Below are 18,064 nucleotides of genomic sequence, written 5' to 3'. Positions count from 1 at the left end.
CTTTACATCAGTATTCACTACGGAAAAAGATCTGGGGGATTGCAGTGGGGACTTTCAGTGGGCTGAAAAGCTTGAGCATGTAGATATTAGAAAAGAGGAGGTGCTGAAACTTTTGGAAAGCATCAAGTTAGATAAGTCGCCGGGACCGGATGAGATGTACCCCAGGTTGCTGTGGGATGCGAGGGAGGAGATTGCGGAGCCTCTGACGATGATCTTTGCGTAGTCGATGGAGACGGGAGAGGTTCCGGAAGATTGGAGGGTTGCGGATGTTGTTTCCTTATTCAAGAAGGGAAGTAGGGATAGCCCAGGAAATTATAGACCAGTGAGTCTTACCTCAGTGGTTGGTAAGCTAATGGAGAAGATCATGACAGGCAGGATTTATGAACATTTGGAGAGGTATAATATGATTAGGAATAGTCAGCATGGCTTTGTCAAGGGCCGGTCCTGCCTTACGAGCCTGATTGAATTTTTTGAGGATGTGACTAAGCACATCGATGAAGGGAGAGCAGTAGATGTAGTGTATATGGATTTCAGCAAGGCATTTGATAAGGTACCCCATGCAAGGCTTATGGAGAAGGTGAGGAGACATGGGATCCAAGGGGGCATCGCAGTGTGGATCCAGAACTGGCTGCCCCACAGAAGGCAAAGAGTGGTTGTTGAAGGGTCATATTCTGAGTGGAGGTCGGTGATCAGTGGTGTACCTCAGGGATCTGTACTGGGACCCTTACTCTTTCTGATTTTTATAAACGACCTGGATGAGGAAGTGGAGAGGGTGGGTTAGTAAGTCTGCGGATGACACGAAGGTTGAGGGTGTTGTGGATAGTTTGGAGGGCTGTCAGAGGTTACAGAGGGACATAGATAGGATGCAGAGTTGGGTTGAGAAGTAGCAGATGCAGTTCAACCCAGATAAGTGTGAAGTGGTTCATTTTGGTAGGTCAAATATGTTGGCGGAATATAGTATTAATGGTAGGACTCTTGGCAGTGTGGAGGATCAGGGGGATCTTTGGGTCCGAGTCCATAGGACACTCAAAGTGGCTGCGCAGGTTGACTGTGGTTAAGAAGGCATATGGTGTATTGTCCTTCATCAATCGTGGAATTGAATTTAGGAGCTGTGAGGTATTGTTGCAGCTATATAGGTCCCTGGTCAGACCCCACTTGGAGTATTGTGCTCAGTTCTGGTTGCCTTACTACAGGAAAGCTGTGGAAGGCATGGAGAGGGTGCAGAGGAAATTTACAAGGATGCTGCCTGGAATGCGGATCATGCCTTATGAAAGCAGGTTGAGGGAACTCGGCCTTTTCTCCTTGGAGGATGAGGGGGGACCTGATAGAGGTGTATAAGATGATGAGAGGTATTGATAGGGTAGATAGTCACAGAGGCTTTTACCCAGGGCTGAAATGGTGGCCACAAGAGGACATAGGTTTAAGGTGCTGGGGAGTAGGTATAGAGGAGATGTCAGGGGTAAGTTTTTTACTCAGAGAGTGGTGGGTGTGTGGAATGGGCTGCCAGAAATGGTGGTGGAGACGGATACGATAGGGTCTTTCAAGAGACTATTAGATAGGTACATGGAGCTGAGTGAAATAGAGGGTTATGGGTAAGCCTAGTAATTTCCAGGGTAGGGACATGTTCGGCACAGCTTTGTGGGCCGAAGGGCCTGAATTGTGCTGTAGTTTTTCTATGTTTCTATGTTTCTAAGGGTCTGGTGAGGGGAAATTTAGGGAGTTAAAATGAAAGGACAAGGGGTACACTTTCTCTGTAGCTGTGATTCTTTATGTTGCATTCTATATTGTTTTACCCTGTACTGCCTCAATGCACTGTGTGATGAATTGACCTGTATGAACGATACGCAAGACAAGTTTTTCACTGTACCTCGGTACAAGTGACAATAATAATAAACCGATAGTGGAGGGTATTGAAATGGTTATGGAAAATCTGTGTTTTTAAGAGGTCAGAGCATGCAAGTAAGTGAGGCAGAGAAAAATATTATCAGGACAAGATGTACAAGGCAGCATGTGCAGGGGATGTGATCAATACTAGTGTAACTGGGATAGTGACATAGCAAAGGTACAGAAGCAGCATGATTCGTGAAATGTATTCAAGACAACTTTTTTAAACAGTATGTAGCAAGCCCAACAAGATAGGAGTAACATTAGTCTTAGGTTTTCGGGAATAAACCGAGGGGTGGCAGAGGTCCAGGGGCATGGGTTTGATCCTGACAGTGGATGCTGTATGTGTAGAGTTTGCACATTCTCTTTGTTTCTGTGTGGGTTTCCCCTGGATATGGATTCATAGAGTTACACACCACAGAAAGAGGCACTTTAGTCTAAACTAATCCCATTTGCCCACATTTGGCCCATATCCCTCTAAACCCTTCCTATCCATGGACCTATCTGAATGTCTTTTAAACATTATAACTGTACCCACCTCTACCACTTCCTCTGGCAGCTCGTTCCATATACCCACCTGCCTCTAAGGTCCCCTTTAAATCTTACCCCTCTCATCTTAAACCTCTGCCCTCTGTATGTACTCCCCTACCCTGGGAAAAAAGACTGTGATCATTCATCTTATCTCTGCCCCTTGTGATTTTATAAACCTCCATAACCTCACCATTCAGTCTCCTTCATTCCAGGGAAAACATTCCCAGCCTGTCCAGTATCCCCTCGTACCTTAAGCTAGCCCCGGCAACATTCCAGTGAAACTTTTCTGCACCCCTGGTGATTCAGCACCCTCCCACTTCCCAAATACATGCTGGTTGATGGTTAATTGGCTGCTGTAAATTACCCCCAGTGTAAAAGAGTGGCAGGAGAATTGCAGCGGGAAGGGAGAGTTGATGGGAGAGAAACTTAGAGCACGGAATATGATGTTGTGGTCATTACAGGGACTTGTTGAGAGAGGGTCAGGACTACATGCTTAATGTTCCAGGGTTTTAGAGGGAAGGAGGGATGTGGGGGGAGGGGGGCAGTTGCACTCTTAGTTAGGGACAATATCACAGCTGCACTCAGAGGGGACATAATGGAGGGCTCGTCAACTAAATCTATATGGGTAGACTCAAAAATGAGAAAGGTGCAATCACTCTGATGGGATTATACTACAGAGCCCCCAGTAGACACTGAGACACTGAGGAACAGATATGCAGGCAGATTAGGGAAAGGTGTAAAAACAAAAGGGTTGTTGTAGTGGGTGACTTCAACTTCCCTGAGTTAGACTGGGATCTTCTTAGTGCAAGTGGTAGACAGGACAGAATTTTTTAGGTGCATCCAAGAGGGTTTCTTAAATCAGCATGTGGATAGTCCAACTAGAGGAGAGGCCATACTGAACCTGGTGTTGGGTAATGAGCTTGGCCAGGTGACCGACCTTTCAGTGGGAGAACAGTTAGGGAACAGTGACCACAACTTCTTAAGCTTTAAGTTAGCTATGAATAAGGATAAGTATGGACCTTGCGGGAGAGTTAATTGGGAACAGCTGATTTTTTGGCAAGTCCACATCTGACATATGGAGATTGTTTAAAGACCAACTGCCCAGAGTACAGTACAGGTATGTTCCAGTAAGGAGGAAGGTCAGGGAATCTTGGATGACGAGGGAGGTTGTGAATTCAGTTGAAAGGGGAAAGGAAGTGTTGGTAAAGTTTAGGAATCTAAAGTCTAACAGAGCCCTTGAGGGTGATGAAGCTGGAAAAGAACTCAAGAATGGAATTAAGAGAGCCAGAAGGGGCCATGAAAAGTCCTTGGCAAGTAGGATTAAAGAGAATCCCAAGGCATTCCACACCTACAGTAAGAGCAAGACGATAACTAGGCAGGGGTCAGACAACTGAGAGATAAAAGATGCAACATGTGCTTGGAGACAGAGGATGTAGGTGAGGTCCGAAATGAGTACATTGCGTTGGTATTTACCAAGGAGAAGGTCAACAGGGAGAGTGAGATCAAGGTGGAGCATGCTAATATGTGTTAGGGCATTATGAGATTAAGGAAGAGGTAGAGTTGGGTCTCTTGAAGAACATTTAAGGTGGGTAGGTCCCCAGAGCATGATGCGATATTCCTGGGTTATTGAGAAAGGCAAGAGATGAGATTACTGGGGCCTTGACCAAGATCTTCGTGTCCTTTCTAGTTCAGGTGATGTCCTGGAGGACTGGCGAGTCAATAATGTTGTTCCATTATTTAACAAGGGAAATAGGGATAATCTTGGTAACTATAGACTGGAGAGTCTCACGTCAGTGGTAAGGAAGCTACTGGATATGATTCTTAGGGATAGGTCTTGTGAGCATTTGGAGAGCCATGGATTAATTAGGCACAGTCAGCATGACTTTGTGTGGAGTTATGTTGCAGCTTTATAAAACTCTGGTTAGGCCGCATCTGGAGTATTGCATTCAATTCTGGTCACCCCATTATAGGAAGGATGTGGAGGCTTTGGAGAGGCTGTAGGAGAGGTTTACCAGGATGTCGCCTGGATTAGAGGGCATGTGCTATAAGGAGAGGTTGGACAAACTTGGGCTCTTTTCTCTGGAGTGGCTGAGGGGAGATCTGATAGAAGTTTATAAGATTATGAGAGGCATAGATAGAGTAGACAGCTGGTGTCTTTTCCTGATTTTATTTTACACAGAGAGTGGTGGGTGCCTGGAATGTGCTGCCAGGGGTGGTGGATAGGATGGAGGCATTTAACGGACTCTCAAATAGGCACATGAATATGCAAAGAATGGAGGGATATGGACACTGTGTGGGAAGGAGGATTAGTTTAGTAGGCTTTTAATTACTAGTTTAATTAGTTTGGCATAACATTGTGAGACATAACACTGGATGTCCTGTCATTTTTTTTAACTCTCTACCTAATTCCCTAAATTCTCTTTGCAGGACCTCAACTCTCCTTCTGCCTATGTTGTTGGTACCAATATAGACCACTACTTCTGTCTGCTCACCCCTCTCCACCCCACCTTTCAGAATATTCTGAGGCCACTCTGAGAGATCCTTGACCCTGGCACCAGGGAGACAACACACCATCCTGGAGTCTCGCTTGTCCCACTCACTGCCACAGACATGCCTGTGTGTGCCCCTGACGAAAGTGCCCCCTATCACTATCGTTTGTCCACACTTTGCTCTGTCCTACCTTTCCACAGATCAAGTCATAGAAACATAGAAAACCTACAGCACAATACAGGCCCTTCAGCCCATAAAGCTTTGCCGAACATGTCCCTACCTTAGAAATTACTAGGCTTACTCATAACCCTCTATTTTTCTCAGCTCCATGTACCTATCCAACAGTCTCTTAAAAGACCCTATCGTATCCGCCTCCACCACCGTTGCCGGCAGCCAGTTCCACGCACTCACCACTCTCTGAGTAAAAAACTTACCCCTGACATCTCCCCTGTACCTGCTCCCCAGCACCTTAAACTTGTGTCCTCCTGTGGCCACCATTTCAGCCCTGGGAAAAGCCTCTGACTATCCACACGATCAATGCCTCTCATCATCTTATGCACCTCTATCAGGTCCCCCCCTCACCCTCCGTCGCTCCAGGGAGAAAAGGCCGAGTTCCCTCAACCTGCTTTCATAAGGCATGCTCCACAATCCAGGCAGCATCATTGTAAATCTCCTCTGCACCCTCTCTATGTTCCACATCCTTCCTGTAGTGTATAATTAATAGATACCAACTGATAATGTTCTAAAATACTCTTGTACATAAAATTCATTCAGAAGATACTGCTATTTGACTTTGTTGGATCTAACACATATGCTCTCAGATTTTCCTTCAATAAATTCCATCTTCCATAGTTTTGACCACTCAATTGATCTGTCTATGAATCTTTGTAATTTCCATTACTTACTTTGCTTCCTTACTCAGTAGTATCTGTGAACATGGGTGAAAACCATCAAGTCATCAACTCAGTTTCTCTCTGCTCTGCTGTCTGACGTGTTGAATGTTTCTAGCACTTTGGCTTTCCTTTCAGATTTCCAGCAGCTGCAATATTTTGCTTTTGTATGCAACTCTTAGTTCCTCTCTCTGGTTATTAACATACAAGCTAAAAGTTGAGGCCCTTAATGATTTCCTCTTGATATGGTAAATGGTAAGAGGTGGCACGGTAGTGCAGCGGTTAGCGTAACACTATTACAGCGCCAGCGACCCGGGTTCAATTCCAGCCACTGTCTGTAAGGAGTTTGTACGTTCTCCCCGTGTCTGTGTGGGTTTCCTCCCGCATTGCAAAGAAGTATGAGTTAGTAGGTTAACATGGGTATAATTGGACTGTGCGGGGTCTTTGGGCCGGAGGGGCCTGTTACCATGCTGTATAGATAAAGTTTAATAATAAAGTTGTAAAAGTAAACACTGCCAATCACGGAACCTCTCTGTCTCTTGTTTCTCAACCAATGTTTCAAAGTTACCTCATATTTTGTGTGCTCACATCTGTGGAACCTGATGAAATCTTTTCTGCAGATTAAATGTCGACAATATCGACAAAAGTTTCAACATCTTTACTGTCAACTTCAATCCTGCTCGTATATTCACTTGGTCCATTTTCGACACTTCCTCAATTTCTATGGTATCCATTTCAAGGGAAGGGTTAACAATTACTTCTACAACAAGCCCACGGACTCCCACAGCCAACCTGACCACTCTTTGTCCCATTCTGCTTCCTGTAAGGACACCATTCCATTCTCCCAGTCCCCCTGTCTCTATCACATCTGCCCTGAAAATGTCACCTTCCATATCAGTGCTTCATTATTTCCCTGTCCCTCAAGCATGGTTCTCCTCTGCTACTGCTGACAAGGCTCTCAGCTGCATCTGTTCCAAGTCCCACACTTCTGCTCCTCATCCCCTCTCCTTCCACCCAGCACGAGGATAGAGTTCCCCTGGTCCTCACCCTCTGCCCCTGTAGGATCCACATTGTTAAAGACAGCTTTCTCACAGAGCAATTGTGAGAAAGGATATTGGCTTAGAAAATCAAAGTGTAGAATTAAGAAGCAGCAAGAGGCAGAGAACATTGGTGGGAGCTGGTATTGGTGTTGGTTTATTATTGTCACTCGTACCAAGGTGCAGTGAAAAGCTTGTCTTACAAGCCCATCGTACAGGTCAATTCATTACACAGTGCAGTTACATTGAGTTAGTACAGAGTGCATTGATGTAGTACAGGTAAAAACAATAACAGTACAGAGTAAAGTGTCACAGCTACAGAGAAAGTGCAGTGCAATAAGGTGCAAGGTCACAACAAGGTCGATCGTGAGATCATGGTCCATCTCATTGCTTATCACAGTGGGGTAGAAGTGTCTTTAGGCCTCCAAACAGTAGAGGTATTGTATAAGGGAGGGCATCAAAGAGGAAATCAGAGATGTATATGAAAAGGGTACTGCAGTAATAATGCGCAACTTTAATCTATGTACCGACTGTTTAAAACAAATTATCAATTATATTGTGGAGGATGAATTCCCAGAGTGTGTATCAGCTGGTTTTATAGACCAGTATATTGAGTGAGTAACTCTGAAATGCTTACCTAGTTTGGATAGTGTGCATTGAGAAATACCTTGTCAATAATTTTGCACTGGGGCACCCTTTACAGAGCATGATCAAATTCTTCATTAAGATCGAAAGTGAGGTAGTTCAATTGATAACAAGGGCCCAAATTTAAGCAAAAGGAACTATGAAGGCATGAAGAGTGAGTTGGCTCTGACAGATTGGAAAGACATGACAATGGGTAGAAAATAGCTAACATTTTGGGAGGGAATGCCAGAACATAGACATTCCTTCCTGGACAAAACAGGTAAGGAAAGTGACCCAGCAAAAGAAGTTCAGGATAGTATTAGATGCAAAGAGGATTGCCAGAAAATATTAGCAGACCCGAGGATGGAGCTAGTTCAGAATTCACCAAAAAAGGGACCAAGAGTTTAGGAAGAGAGAAAATGTAGAGTACAAGAATAGACTCGCAAGCAACATAAAAGTGGATTGTAAAAGCTTCCAGAAGTATGGAAAACAGCTGAGGTATTTGTTGTTCTGCCTTCTCGGAAGAGGATGCACCACATGTTATTAGGAAAAAAGAAATGCTGAGTAAATTAATAGGATTGAAACCTGACAAATCCCCTGGAGCATGATAATCTGCATTTGTGTGTACTAAAAGAGTTGGAAGTAGTGCACGGATCAATCTCAAATTTTCCTATTTTAGATAACTCATTCTTGTTTTCTGTTTGTATTAGAACTGGCCAGTTCTGCTAGTCATCCACCTGTGATTTTGGCTCCGTTTTTTTCTTTCCATTAGTAGAAGATACAGGAGCCTGAGGGCACGTACCACCAGGCTCAAGGACAGCTTCTACCCCACTGTGGTAAGACTATTGAATGGTTCCCTTATACAATAAGACGGTCTATGACCTCATGAACTACCTTGTTGTGACCTTGCACCTTATTGCACTGCACTTTCTCTGTAGCTGTGACACTTTACTCTGTACTGTTACTGTTTTTACCTGCACTCTGTACTAACTCAATGTAACTGCACTGTGTAATGAATTGACCTATATGATCGGTATGCAAGACTAGTTTTTCACTGTACCTTGGTACAAGTGACAATAATAAACCAATACCAATACAGCCTGCCCTGCTATTAGGAACACCATAAGACAGGCAGAAGCACAACCTGCCTCTAACTGTGGCATTAACTAATTTTGCTGGTGATACAACAGTGGTGGGCTTCATCAGCAGGAACCATGAAACAGCTTACAGAGAGGAGGTGGCGAGGCTGGACGACTGGTGCTCAGTCAACAATCTCTCCTTGAACGCGGACAAAACAAGGGAGATGATTGTGGATTTTAGAAAGGCCCAGGCTGACCACTCACCCCTGTGCATCAATGGCAATCATTGTACAGAGAGTCAGCTGTTATAAGTTCTTGGGAATACATATAGTAGACGACCTGTCCTGGTCAACCAACACCTCCTCCCTCGCCAAGAAGGCACAGCAGCATCTCCACTTTCTACGGCGGCTGAAGAGAGCAAACCTGCCTCCCCCACCCTCACCACATTCTACAGGGGCACCATTGAGAGTGTCCTGACCAGCTGCATCTCTGCCTGGTTCGGTAACTGTAACATCTCTGACCGTAAGTCTTTGCAGAGAATTGCGAGTACTGCTGGAAAGATCATTGAAGTACCTCTTCCCTTCATCCTGGACATCTACAACACATGATGCACATGTAAGGTCTGCAGAATCATAGATGACCCTTCTCATCCCTCCCACCACCTATTTGTCCAACTGCCGTCTGGCAAGGGGTACCAGAGCATCTGGGCCAGAACTACTAGACTGTACAACAGTTTTTTACCCCCAAGGCTGTCAGGCTCCTGAATACCCTGGAGACAGTTTCAGACAAATGCCGCGTCAAAAGTCCTGGTTTGCACAACAGCGTATAAGAACTTTGGCTGCTGCTGATCATGTTTATACATTTAGTGCAACACACTGAGTTCTGTATTTTCTTCGTCCAGCTCGGTTTTGCACTAACCCTGCGCTAAATTTGTATTCTGTATATACTGTTTTTTGCACTATTTAATACTTGCACAATTTTTCTGTCTGCGTTTATTGTATGTCCTCTGTTCTATGTATGTCCTCTGTTGTGTGAGGCTGGGGGAAACGACATTTAGTTCCTCCATGTGTTTTTACAGCACATGGTGAATGACAATAAAGTAACTTGAGCTTGAACTTGATTTAGTCTCTCCCTGTCAGAGATATTCCCTTTGTCCTATTCATCTCTCCCCACCTTCTCTGCAACTTAAACTAACTTACTTTCTCTCCTTCCCAGTTCTGACGAAGGGTCCTAGACTTGTAACGTTAACCATAGAACCATAGAAAAACTACAGCACAGAAAACAGGCCATTTGGTCCTTCTAGTCTGTGCTGAAACATTATTCTGCTAGTCCCATTTACCTGCCCCCAGCCCATACCCCTCCAGAACTCTCTCGTCCATGTATCTATCCAATTTACTCTTAAAAGTTAAGAGCGAGCCCGCATTTACCACATCAGATGGCAGCCCATTCCACACTCCCACCACTCTTTGAGTGGAGTTCCCACTGATGTTCCCCCTAAACCTTTCCCCTTTCACCCTAAAGCCATGTCCTCTCGTACTCTTTCCACAAATGCTGCCTGATCTGCTGAGTGTTTCCAGCATTTTCTGTTTTATTTCATGTTTCCAGCATCTGCAGTTTCTTGATTTTCATGGATTGGGAAATACTGACTAAAAAAGGAACATTGATGAATCTATTCAGCAAACACACAAGTGCAGTGACAAGTTAAGGAGGTAAACGTAACGTTTATCTTCTTTGCCAAAGGTTTTAAGTACAGGAGAAAGGATGCCTTGCAACAATTATACAGGGCCATTTTCGTTTTCCAACCCAGAGATATAACTGTTGAAAGTAGAGAGGTTTGGAACATTATAGTGCACTTATAGCTTGCTCACCTTTTTTCTTTTATTCCCCTGGACTTGAAAGATCCAGTCTTGGGTAATTGTCAGGATCCCAAAGTTTTTTCCAAAGCATTCATTTTACATGTTAAATTCTGTACGTTGTTAAGGAATACATATTTTTCACTTATGATCTATCATTTCCTTAACATATTCTACCATCTTGCCTGCATTTGGCCTTACTGAGCTCTGATGAAAGTTCATCAGCCTGAAACTCTGCTTCCTTCTCCACACAAAGCTCTGAGCTGTTGAGATTTTCCAGATTTTGTTCTGTTTTCCTTCCTGCCTCTACAGTGTTTTGTCTGTTTCTCTTGACTGTGCCCATGTCCCCTGAACCATTTTCTCTCTCTTAATAGATTTATAAAGTCTTCTGTCATTAGTTTTGACATTCTTCACACTAATTTTTTAATTGCTTCTTACACCTCATTTCTTTTCTCCCTTCCATTGCTTCTGCCTGCCTTCTCACCAATTTTTCTTGCATTTGTATGAGCCACTTCTTTAAGATTTGGGTTATGATAAGGGTGGTGATGTTTCTACCTTCTGATAGCTCACCCAAATAACTTGTTCAGAGGTGAAGCAGGGTGTCTCGGATGATTTCTGAACCTTGATTAGCAAAGAGTGAAACCTTTTGGTCTCCATGCTCAATAGGAACTGTAGAACAGTACACTTCAGGGTCACAGCTCACTGTGTATGAAGAAAAATCCAAAACATCTGTTTTTAAATAGAAGTATCAACTGCAAGCTGACAGGTTCACACTGCGGTTCTTACACCTCATTTCTTTTCTCCCTTCCATTGTTTCTGCCTGCCATATCACCAATTTTTCTTGCATTTGTATGAGCCACTTCTTTTAGATTTGGGTTGTGAATGTTTTGGTGTTTCCTGTCTTCTGATAGCTCACCCAAATAGCTTGTTCAGAGATGAAGCAGGGTGTCTCGGATGACTTCTGAACCTTGATTAGCAAAGAGTGAAACCTTTTGGTCTTCATGCTCAATAGGAACTGTAGAACAGTACACTTCAGGGTCACAGCTCACTGTGAACCAAGAAAAACCCAAAACATCTCAGTTTTTAATCAGAAATATCAACTGCAAGCTGACAGATTCACACCACTTATAAAGTCATAGAGTCATACAGAATGGAAGCAGGCCCTTCAGCCCAACTTGTCCATGTCGAGTGATGACCAGCAAGCTGGTCCAATCTGCCCGCATTTGGTGCATAGCCCTCTATTTGTATTGGTTTACTATTGTCACATGTACCGAGGTACAGTGAAAAACTTGTCTTGCATACTGATCGTACAGATCAATTCATTGCACAGTACATTGAGGTGGTACAGGGTAAGACAATAACAGAATACAGAGTAAAGTGTCCCAGATACAGAGAAGTGCATTGCAGGCAGACAATAAGGTGCAATGTCAGAACAAGGTACCTCTCCTATCCATGGATTTATCTAGAAGGCTTTTAAACGTTGCTAATGTGCCCGCCTCGACCACTATTTCTGGCAGCTCGTTCCATATATGCACCACCCTTTGTGTGAAGAAGCTGCCCCTGATGCCCCTTTTAAATCTCTCACTTCTGATCTGAAACCTCTGTCCCCTTGTTTTCAGCACCCCCCTCCCTGGGAAAAATACCATGTGCCTTCACCCTTATGATCTTATACACCTCTATCAGGTCACCACTCAATCTCTTACGTTCCAGGGAATAAAGTCCTAGTCTCAGCGACCTCTCCTTGTGACTCAGGCCCCCAAGTCCAGGCAACATCCTGGTAAATCTTTTTTGTACTCTTTCTAGTTTAATAACATCTTTCCTGTAACAGGGTGACCAAAACTGTGCACAATACAGTTGTACACGATACCACTGCCCATGGTTGGTAAACTAAACTCAAAAGCAAATGAAACCAAACTCAGAATGGGTGACCCCATTCTGGGAATTTACTTACCCACTGCACAGAAGGTCAGAGTCAAGGTTGTGATTATCAGTGCAAACATTTCTTCAAGCTTGTTTTTAAAAATTAAATTTCTGCTCATTCAGACCTGATGTTTCTGTTGCTATTTCAGAGTGACTGAGTCCCCTTCAACTTCCCCACATGCATGCTTCAGCACAGATACTTGCAGCGTAAAGAGGAAGTAATGGGGAAAGTGACAACACCGTGAAAACAACTGCAGACAAATAACCAGACTTTTTCCACTGCATTCACGTGTCTGTCACTGAGACACACTGAGAGCCACTTAAACTCACCCCTTATGTTCATACGCCAGTGGGGTACCCTGCCGACTACGCCAATTGTAGGAGCTTCAATGCACTCTGTGCTAACTCAATATAACTCCGCTGTGTAATGAATTGACCTGTACAATCGGTTTGCAAGACAAGTTTTTCACTGTACCTCGGTACAAGTGACAATAATAAACCAATACCAATACCAAAATGGAAAGACCACGCAGAGTTGGTGTTCGATTTATTAAAAACTGGTGAGCACCAGAAGACGGGTCAAAGCTGATCTACCTGAGCACGAATTAGGTACAGTTTTTACATTCTCAGCTCACAAGATTACACAGAAGCTTGATTAATAGTAAAACTAGGTTCGGATAACAGAATGGTGACTGCAGAAAGACTTAATTAAGTAACAAACAAAGCCTTGATTACAGAATAAAATGATTAACAGTGAATCCAATTCTCTATTACAGTGGGTGCATGTGATAACATAATGAATGAAGCTCCTGAAACTTGGGTGTTGTCACCGCTGTAGTCCATGTCCCTTCTCCCAGGCTTTGTCTGTGGTTCTGTCACCACAGCAGCACTATTCACCCCCCTGCTTACTAGTTATTAGCCCTCACTATTCTTTCCCCTACAACACACCATTTCCAGATTCAAATGTGGGAACCAAGCCAAATGCATTTATTGATTTACTCCTTCCCTTCCTGACAGTAGTGCGCTTCATGGTAAGGATGCAAAGGCTGGCTCAACACCAGGAAAAATGTACCTTTTGCTGTGACTCTGTTATACCACATAGTATGACACAAACTGTCAAGTTTTAATTTCCCAAAATTTCCTAGATTCAGGGAAGATTCCGCTATAGCGAGGAAGGCTATCAAAGCTTGCAAAGTGATCTGGACCAGCTGGGAAAATGGGCTGAGAAATGGCAGATGGAATTTAATGCAGACAAGTGTGAGGTGTTGTACTTTGGGAGGACAAATGGTAGGGCACTGAGGTGTGCAGTAGAACAGAGGGACCCGGGAATACAGATCCATAGTTCCTTGAAAGTGGCGTCACAGGTAGATAGGGTCGTGTAGAGAGCTTTTGGCACATTGGCCTTCATAAATCAGGGCATTGAGTACAGGAGTTGGAATGTTATGTTAAAGTTGTACAAGACATTGGTGAGGCCGAATTTAGAGTATTGTGTGCAGTTCTTGTCACCTACCTACAGGAAAGATATCAATAAGCTTGAAAGAGTGCAGAGAAAATTTACACAGATGTTGCCGGGGCTTGAGGACCTGAGTTATAGGGAAAGGTTGAATAGGTTGTGATTTTATTCCCTGGAGTGCAGGAGAATGAGGGGAGATCTTATAGAGGTATACAAAATTATGAGGGGTATAGATAGGGTGAATGCATGCAGGCTTTTTCCCCTCAGGTTGGGTGAGACTAGAACTAGAGGTCATAGGTTTAGGGTGAAAGGCGAAATATTTAAGGGGAATCTGAGGGGGATCTACTTCACTCAGAGGGTGGTGCGAGTGTGGAACGAGCTGCCAGCGGAAGTGGTGCATGTGGGTTCAATTGTAACATTTAAGAGAAGTTTGGATTGGTGCATGGATGGGAAGGATTTGGAGGGATATGGTCCGGGTGCAGGTATATAGGACTAGGCAGAACACCGGGCTGGCGAGGACTGGATGGGCCGAAGGGCCTGTTTCTGTGCTGTATGACCATGACTCTATATTAGAAAATAACAAATATGACTGCGTAGGATTCCTCTGGATGCTCCGACTTCCTCCCACATTCCAAAGGAGTGTAGGTAGACAGGTTAGTTAGCCACTGTAAATTACCCCTGGTGTGTTGTTGAGTGGTAGGCTGCGGAGGAGTTGTTGGGACTGTGGGGAGTATGAAATAGGATTGGTGGTAGGATAGTGTAAATGAGTGGTTAGATCAGACTCAAGTGGGCTGAATGGCCTGTTTCGTGCTGTATCGCTCTACAATTCTGACTCAGAAAGGGAGGGAGACAGAAAACAGGAAGCTGCAGGACAGACAGGGAGAGTATTAGAAGCTACCTTTAATGACATCATAGCAGGAAAAGTCAATATTGTTTTGTGGAAGGAAAATCATGTTTAACTCATTGATTGGTACATTGATTTATTATTGTTATCTACTGATTGGTGTGTTTTGAAGATGTAACATGTAAGATTGAAAGAGTGCAGAGGAGATTTACTAGAATGTTGCCGGGTCTTCAGGAGCTGAGTTACAGGGAAAGACTGAACAGGTTGGAGCGCAGAAGAATGAGGGGAGGTTTGATAGAGGTTTACAAAATGATGAGGTGTATAGACAGAGTAAATGCGAGTAGGCTCTTTCCACCTAGATTAGAAGAGATAAGTATGAGAGGACATGGCTTTAGGGTGAAAGGGGAAAGGTTTAGGGGGAGCATTAGGGGGAACTTCTTCACTCAGAGGCTGGTGGGAGTGTGGAACGGGCTGCCATCTGATGTGGTAAATGCGGGCTCACTCTTGAGTTTTAAGAATAAATTGGATAGATACAGGGACGGGAGAGGTCTGGAGGGTTATGGACTGGGTGCAGGTCAATGGGACTAGTGGAATAAAGTTTCGGCACAGACTAGAAGGGTCGAATGGCCTGATTTCTGTGCTGTAGTGTTCTATGGTTCTATGTGTTATGAATAAAGGGAACGACTGGGTGCTCTGTACTTGGTAGTTAGTTTATTATTGTCGTGTACCGAGAAACAGTGAAAAGTTTTCTTTTACATGCCATCCATACATGTACATCAAGGTAGTACAAAGGAATAATGATAACAGAATGCAGAATATAGCATTACAGACACAGAGAAAGTGCAGTGCAGGTAGACAAATGAAGTGCTGGGGCTGTGCTGAGGTGGGTTAAGAGATCAAGAGTTCATCATTATCATACAAGAAGTCTGTTCAAGAGTCTTACAACACGAGGGCACAAGCTGTCCCTGAGCCTGGTGGTACGTGATCTTAAGCTCTTGTATCTTCTGCCCAATGGGAGGGGGGAGAAGAGAGAGATGACCATTGTGGGAGGGGTCCCTGATTATGTTGTCTGCTTTCCTGAGGCAGTGGGAAGTGTAGGCAGAGTCATAGAGTACACAGCACGGAAACAGGCCCTTTGGCCCAACTGGTCCATGCCGACCAAGATGCTCCATCCAAGCTGGTCCCATTTGCCAGCATTTGGCCCATAACCTCCTAAACCTTTCCAATCCATGTACCTGTCTTCTAAAAGTTCTTATTGTACCTGCCTCAGCACCTCTGGCAGCTCATTCCACATACATACCACACTTTGTCCCTATTAAATCTCTCCCCTCTCACCTTAAACCTGTGCCCTCTAGTTCTTGATTCCCCAACTATGGGAAATGGACTGTGTGCATTCACCCTATCTATGCCCCTCATAATTTTATACACCTCTATGAGATCACCCCTTATACTCCTACACTCCAAAGAATAAAGACCCAGCCTGTCCAACCTCTCCCTATAACTCAGTCCCTCGAGTCCTGGCAACATCCTCGTAAATCTTTTCTGCACCCTTTCCAGTTTAATAACATCTTTCCTAAAGCAGAGCGACCAAAACTGAGCATAATGCTCCAAGTGTGGCCTCACTAGCGTCCTGTACAACTGCACCATGACCTCCCAACTTTTATAGATGCACCATAGAAAGCATCTTATCCAGATGCATCACGGCTTGGTACAGCAACTGCTCTGCCTGAGACCACAAGAAACTGCAGAGAGTTGTGGACACAGCCCAGCACATCACAGAAACCAGCCTCCCTTCCATGGACTCTGTCTACACTTTTCACTACCTTGGTAAAGCAGCCAGCATAATCAAAGATCCCACCCACCTTGGACACACTTCTCCCCCCTCCCATTGGGCAGAAGATACAAAAGCCTGAAAGCACGTACCACCAGGCTCAAGGACAGCTTCTATCCCACTGTTTTGAACAGTACCCTAGTCCGATAAGGCGGAATCTTGACCTCACAATCTATCTTTTTATAACCTTGCACCTTATTGTCTGCCTGCACTACACTTTCTCTGTAACTGGAACACTTTGTTCTGCATTCTGTTTTACCTTGTACTACCTCAATGCACTGATGTGTTGAAATGATCTGTATGGATCACATGCAGAACAGTGTTTCACTGTATGTAGGTACATGTGACAATAAACTAATTTACCAATTTAACTTTTATAATGCCCTGCCATATGAAGGCCAGCATGCCAAAAGCCTTCTTCACCACTCTGTCAACCGTGACTACATCTTCAGTGAACCATGTGCTTGTACTCCTAGGTCACTCTGTTCTACACACTCCCCAGGGTTCTGCTGTTCACTGTGAAAGTCCTACCTGGACCTGACCTGACTTTCCAAAATGTAATATCTTGCACTTACCTGAATTAAACTCCATTTGCCATTCTTCAGCCCACTTACCCAGCTGACCAAGATCCCCCTGTAATTTTTGGTAACTTCCTTCATTGTCCACTGTACCACCTACTTTAGTGTCAATCAATGGAGGAGAGGCTCGTCTCTGTGATAATCTGGGCTGTGTTCACAGCTCTGCAATTTCTTGTGCCCTTGGGCAGAGCAGCTGCTTAGATTTCCAGAAGTCATTTGATAATTTGCTATGTTAAAAGTTATTGTGGAAAATATGGTGCAGAAAATAACATTTTTATCTGGCGACAGGAAAGAGAAAATGGTCATGAATGGATCTTTATTTTTCTGGCAAGATGGAGTAGGTGGTGTGGGACAGGGATTGGTGACAGAGGTCAACTTTTTACTATTTGTGTTAATGAGGTGGTTAGATGGACCCGTGGGGTGGACGGACCTGTGGGATGGACGGACCCGTGGGGTGGACGGACCCGTGGGTCTTCCCTGTTCAATGGATTTGGAATGTGTTCACCTGGGCTGAAAGGTTGCAGCCCTCCTCCTGCAGCCCTCCTTTACTTCCAATAGTCAGGCCAGAGACTGAGCTCTGCTCTTGCCACGGTGATTCTGCTACAAGGGGTGAGATCTTGCCCCTGCCAACCAGGGCAGAAAACATGGAATTTCACAAAGTGAGGGTTCCCACTGATAGGAATTCTGGTATTTCATTCTGCCCGCACTAAGCAGAGTACTGGACCAGTGTGTTAGCTCAGCTGAGGCCAGGAGACCACCTTCCCTGAAGACACCTGAAGGAAGGAGGTGAACTGACCTTTTTCTGCTACTGCTGCTCTGACTCAGTGAGTTAACCTCTTACCTCTGAGTCAGAACATTTGGATTCAAGTCCCACATCAGATCTGACCCACAATCCAGGCAGATGTTTGAGAGCAATCGCCAAAGATTGCTACATTTTGAATGAAAAGTTAACACCTTGCTTACTCAGCAGGACGTTTTGTAGTCGTAATATTAGACGTGGCATAAATTTTGACAGATGCATGATACAGTGATCATGGGAGGCTTTAACCC

The 18,064-nt window shown here is 44.3% G+C and overlaps 1 protein-coding gene across 1 annotated transcript in view; it reads right to left on the bottom strand.

Moving 5' to 3' along the window:
• Positions 1-12,557, bottom strand: part of LOC127568037 (immunoglobulin gamma-1 heavy chain-like) — a 76,783-nt gene extending 64,226 nt beyond the window's left edge. Inside the window, exon 1 of the mRNA XM_052011286.1 lies at positions 12,340-12,557. Within this exon, the coding sequence (XP_051867246.1) occupies positions 12,340-12,427 (88 nt within the window). The 5' untranslated portion in view covers positions 12,428-12,557. The remainder of the gene's footprint in view (positions 1-12,339) is intronic.
• Between the last annotated feature and the right edge of the window lie 5,507 nt (positions 12,558-18,064).

This window comes from Pristis pectinata, chromosome 3 (assembly GCF_009764475.1).
Source record: "Pristis pectinata isolate sPriPec2 chromosome 3, sPriPec2.1.pri, whole genome shotgun sequence".
In the NCBI taxonomy this organism is placed as follows: domain Eukaryota; kingdom Metazoa; phylum Chordata; class Chondrichthyes; order Rhinopristiformes; family Pristidae; genus Pristis; species Pristis pectinata.
This window is presented reverse-complemented; position numbering and strand designations above follow the sequence as displayed.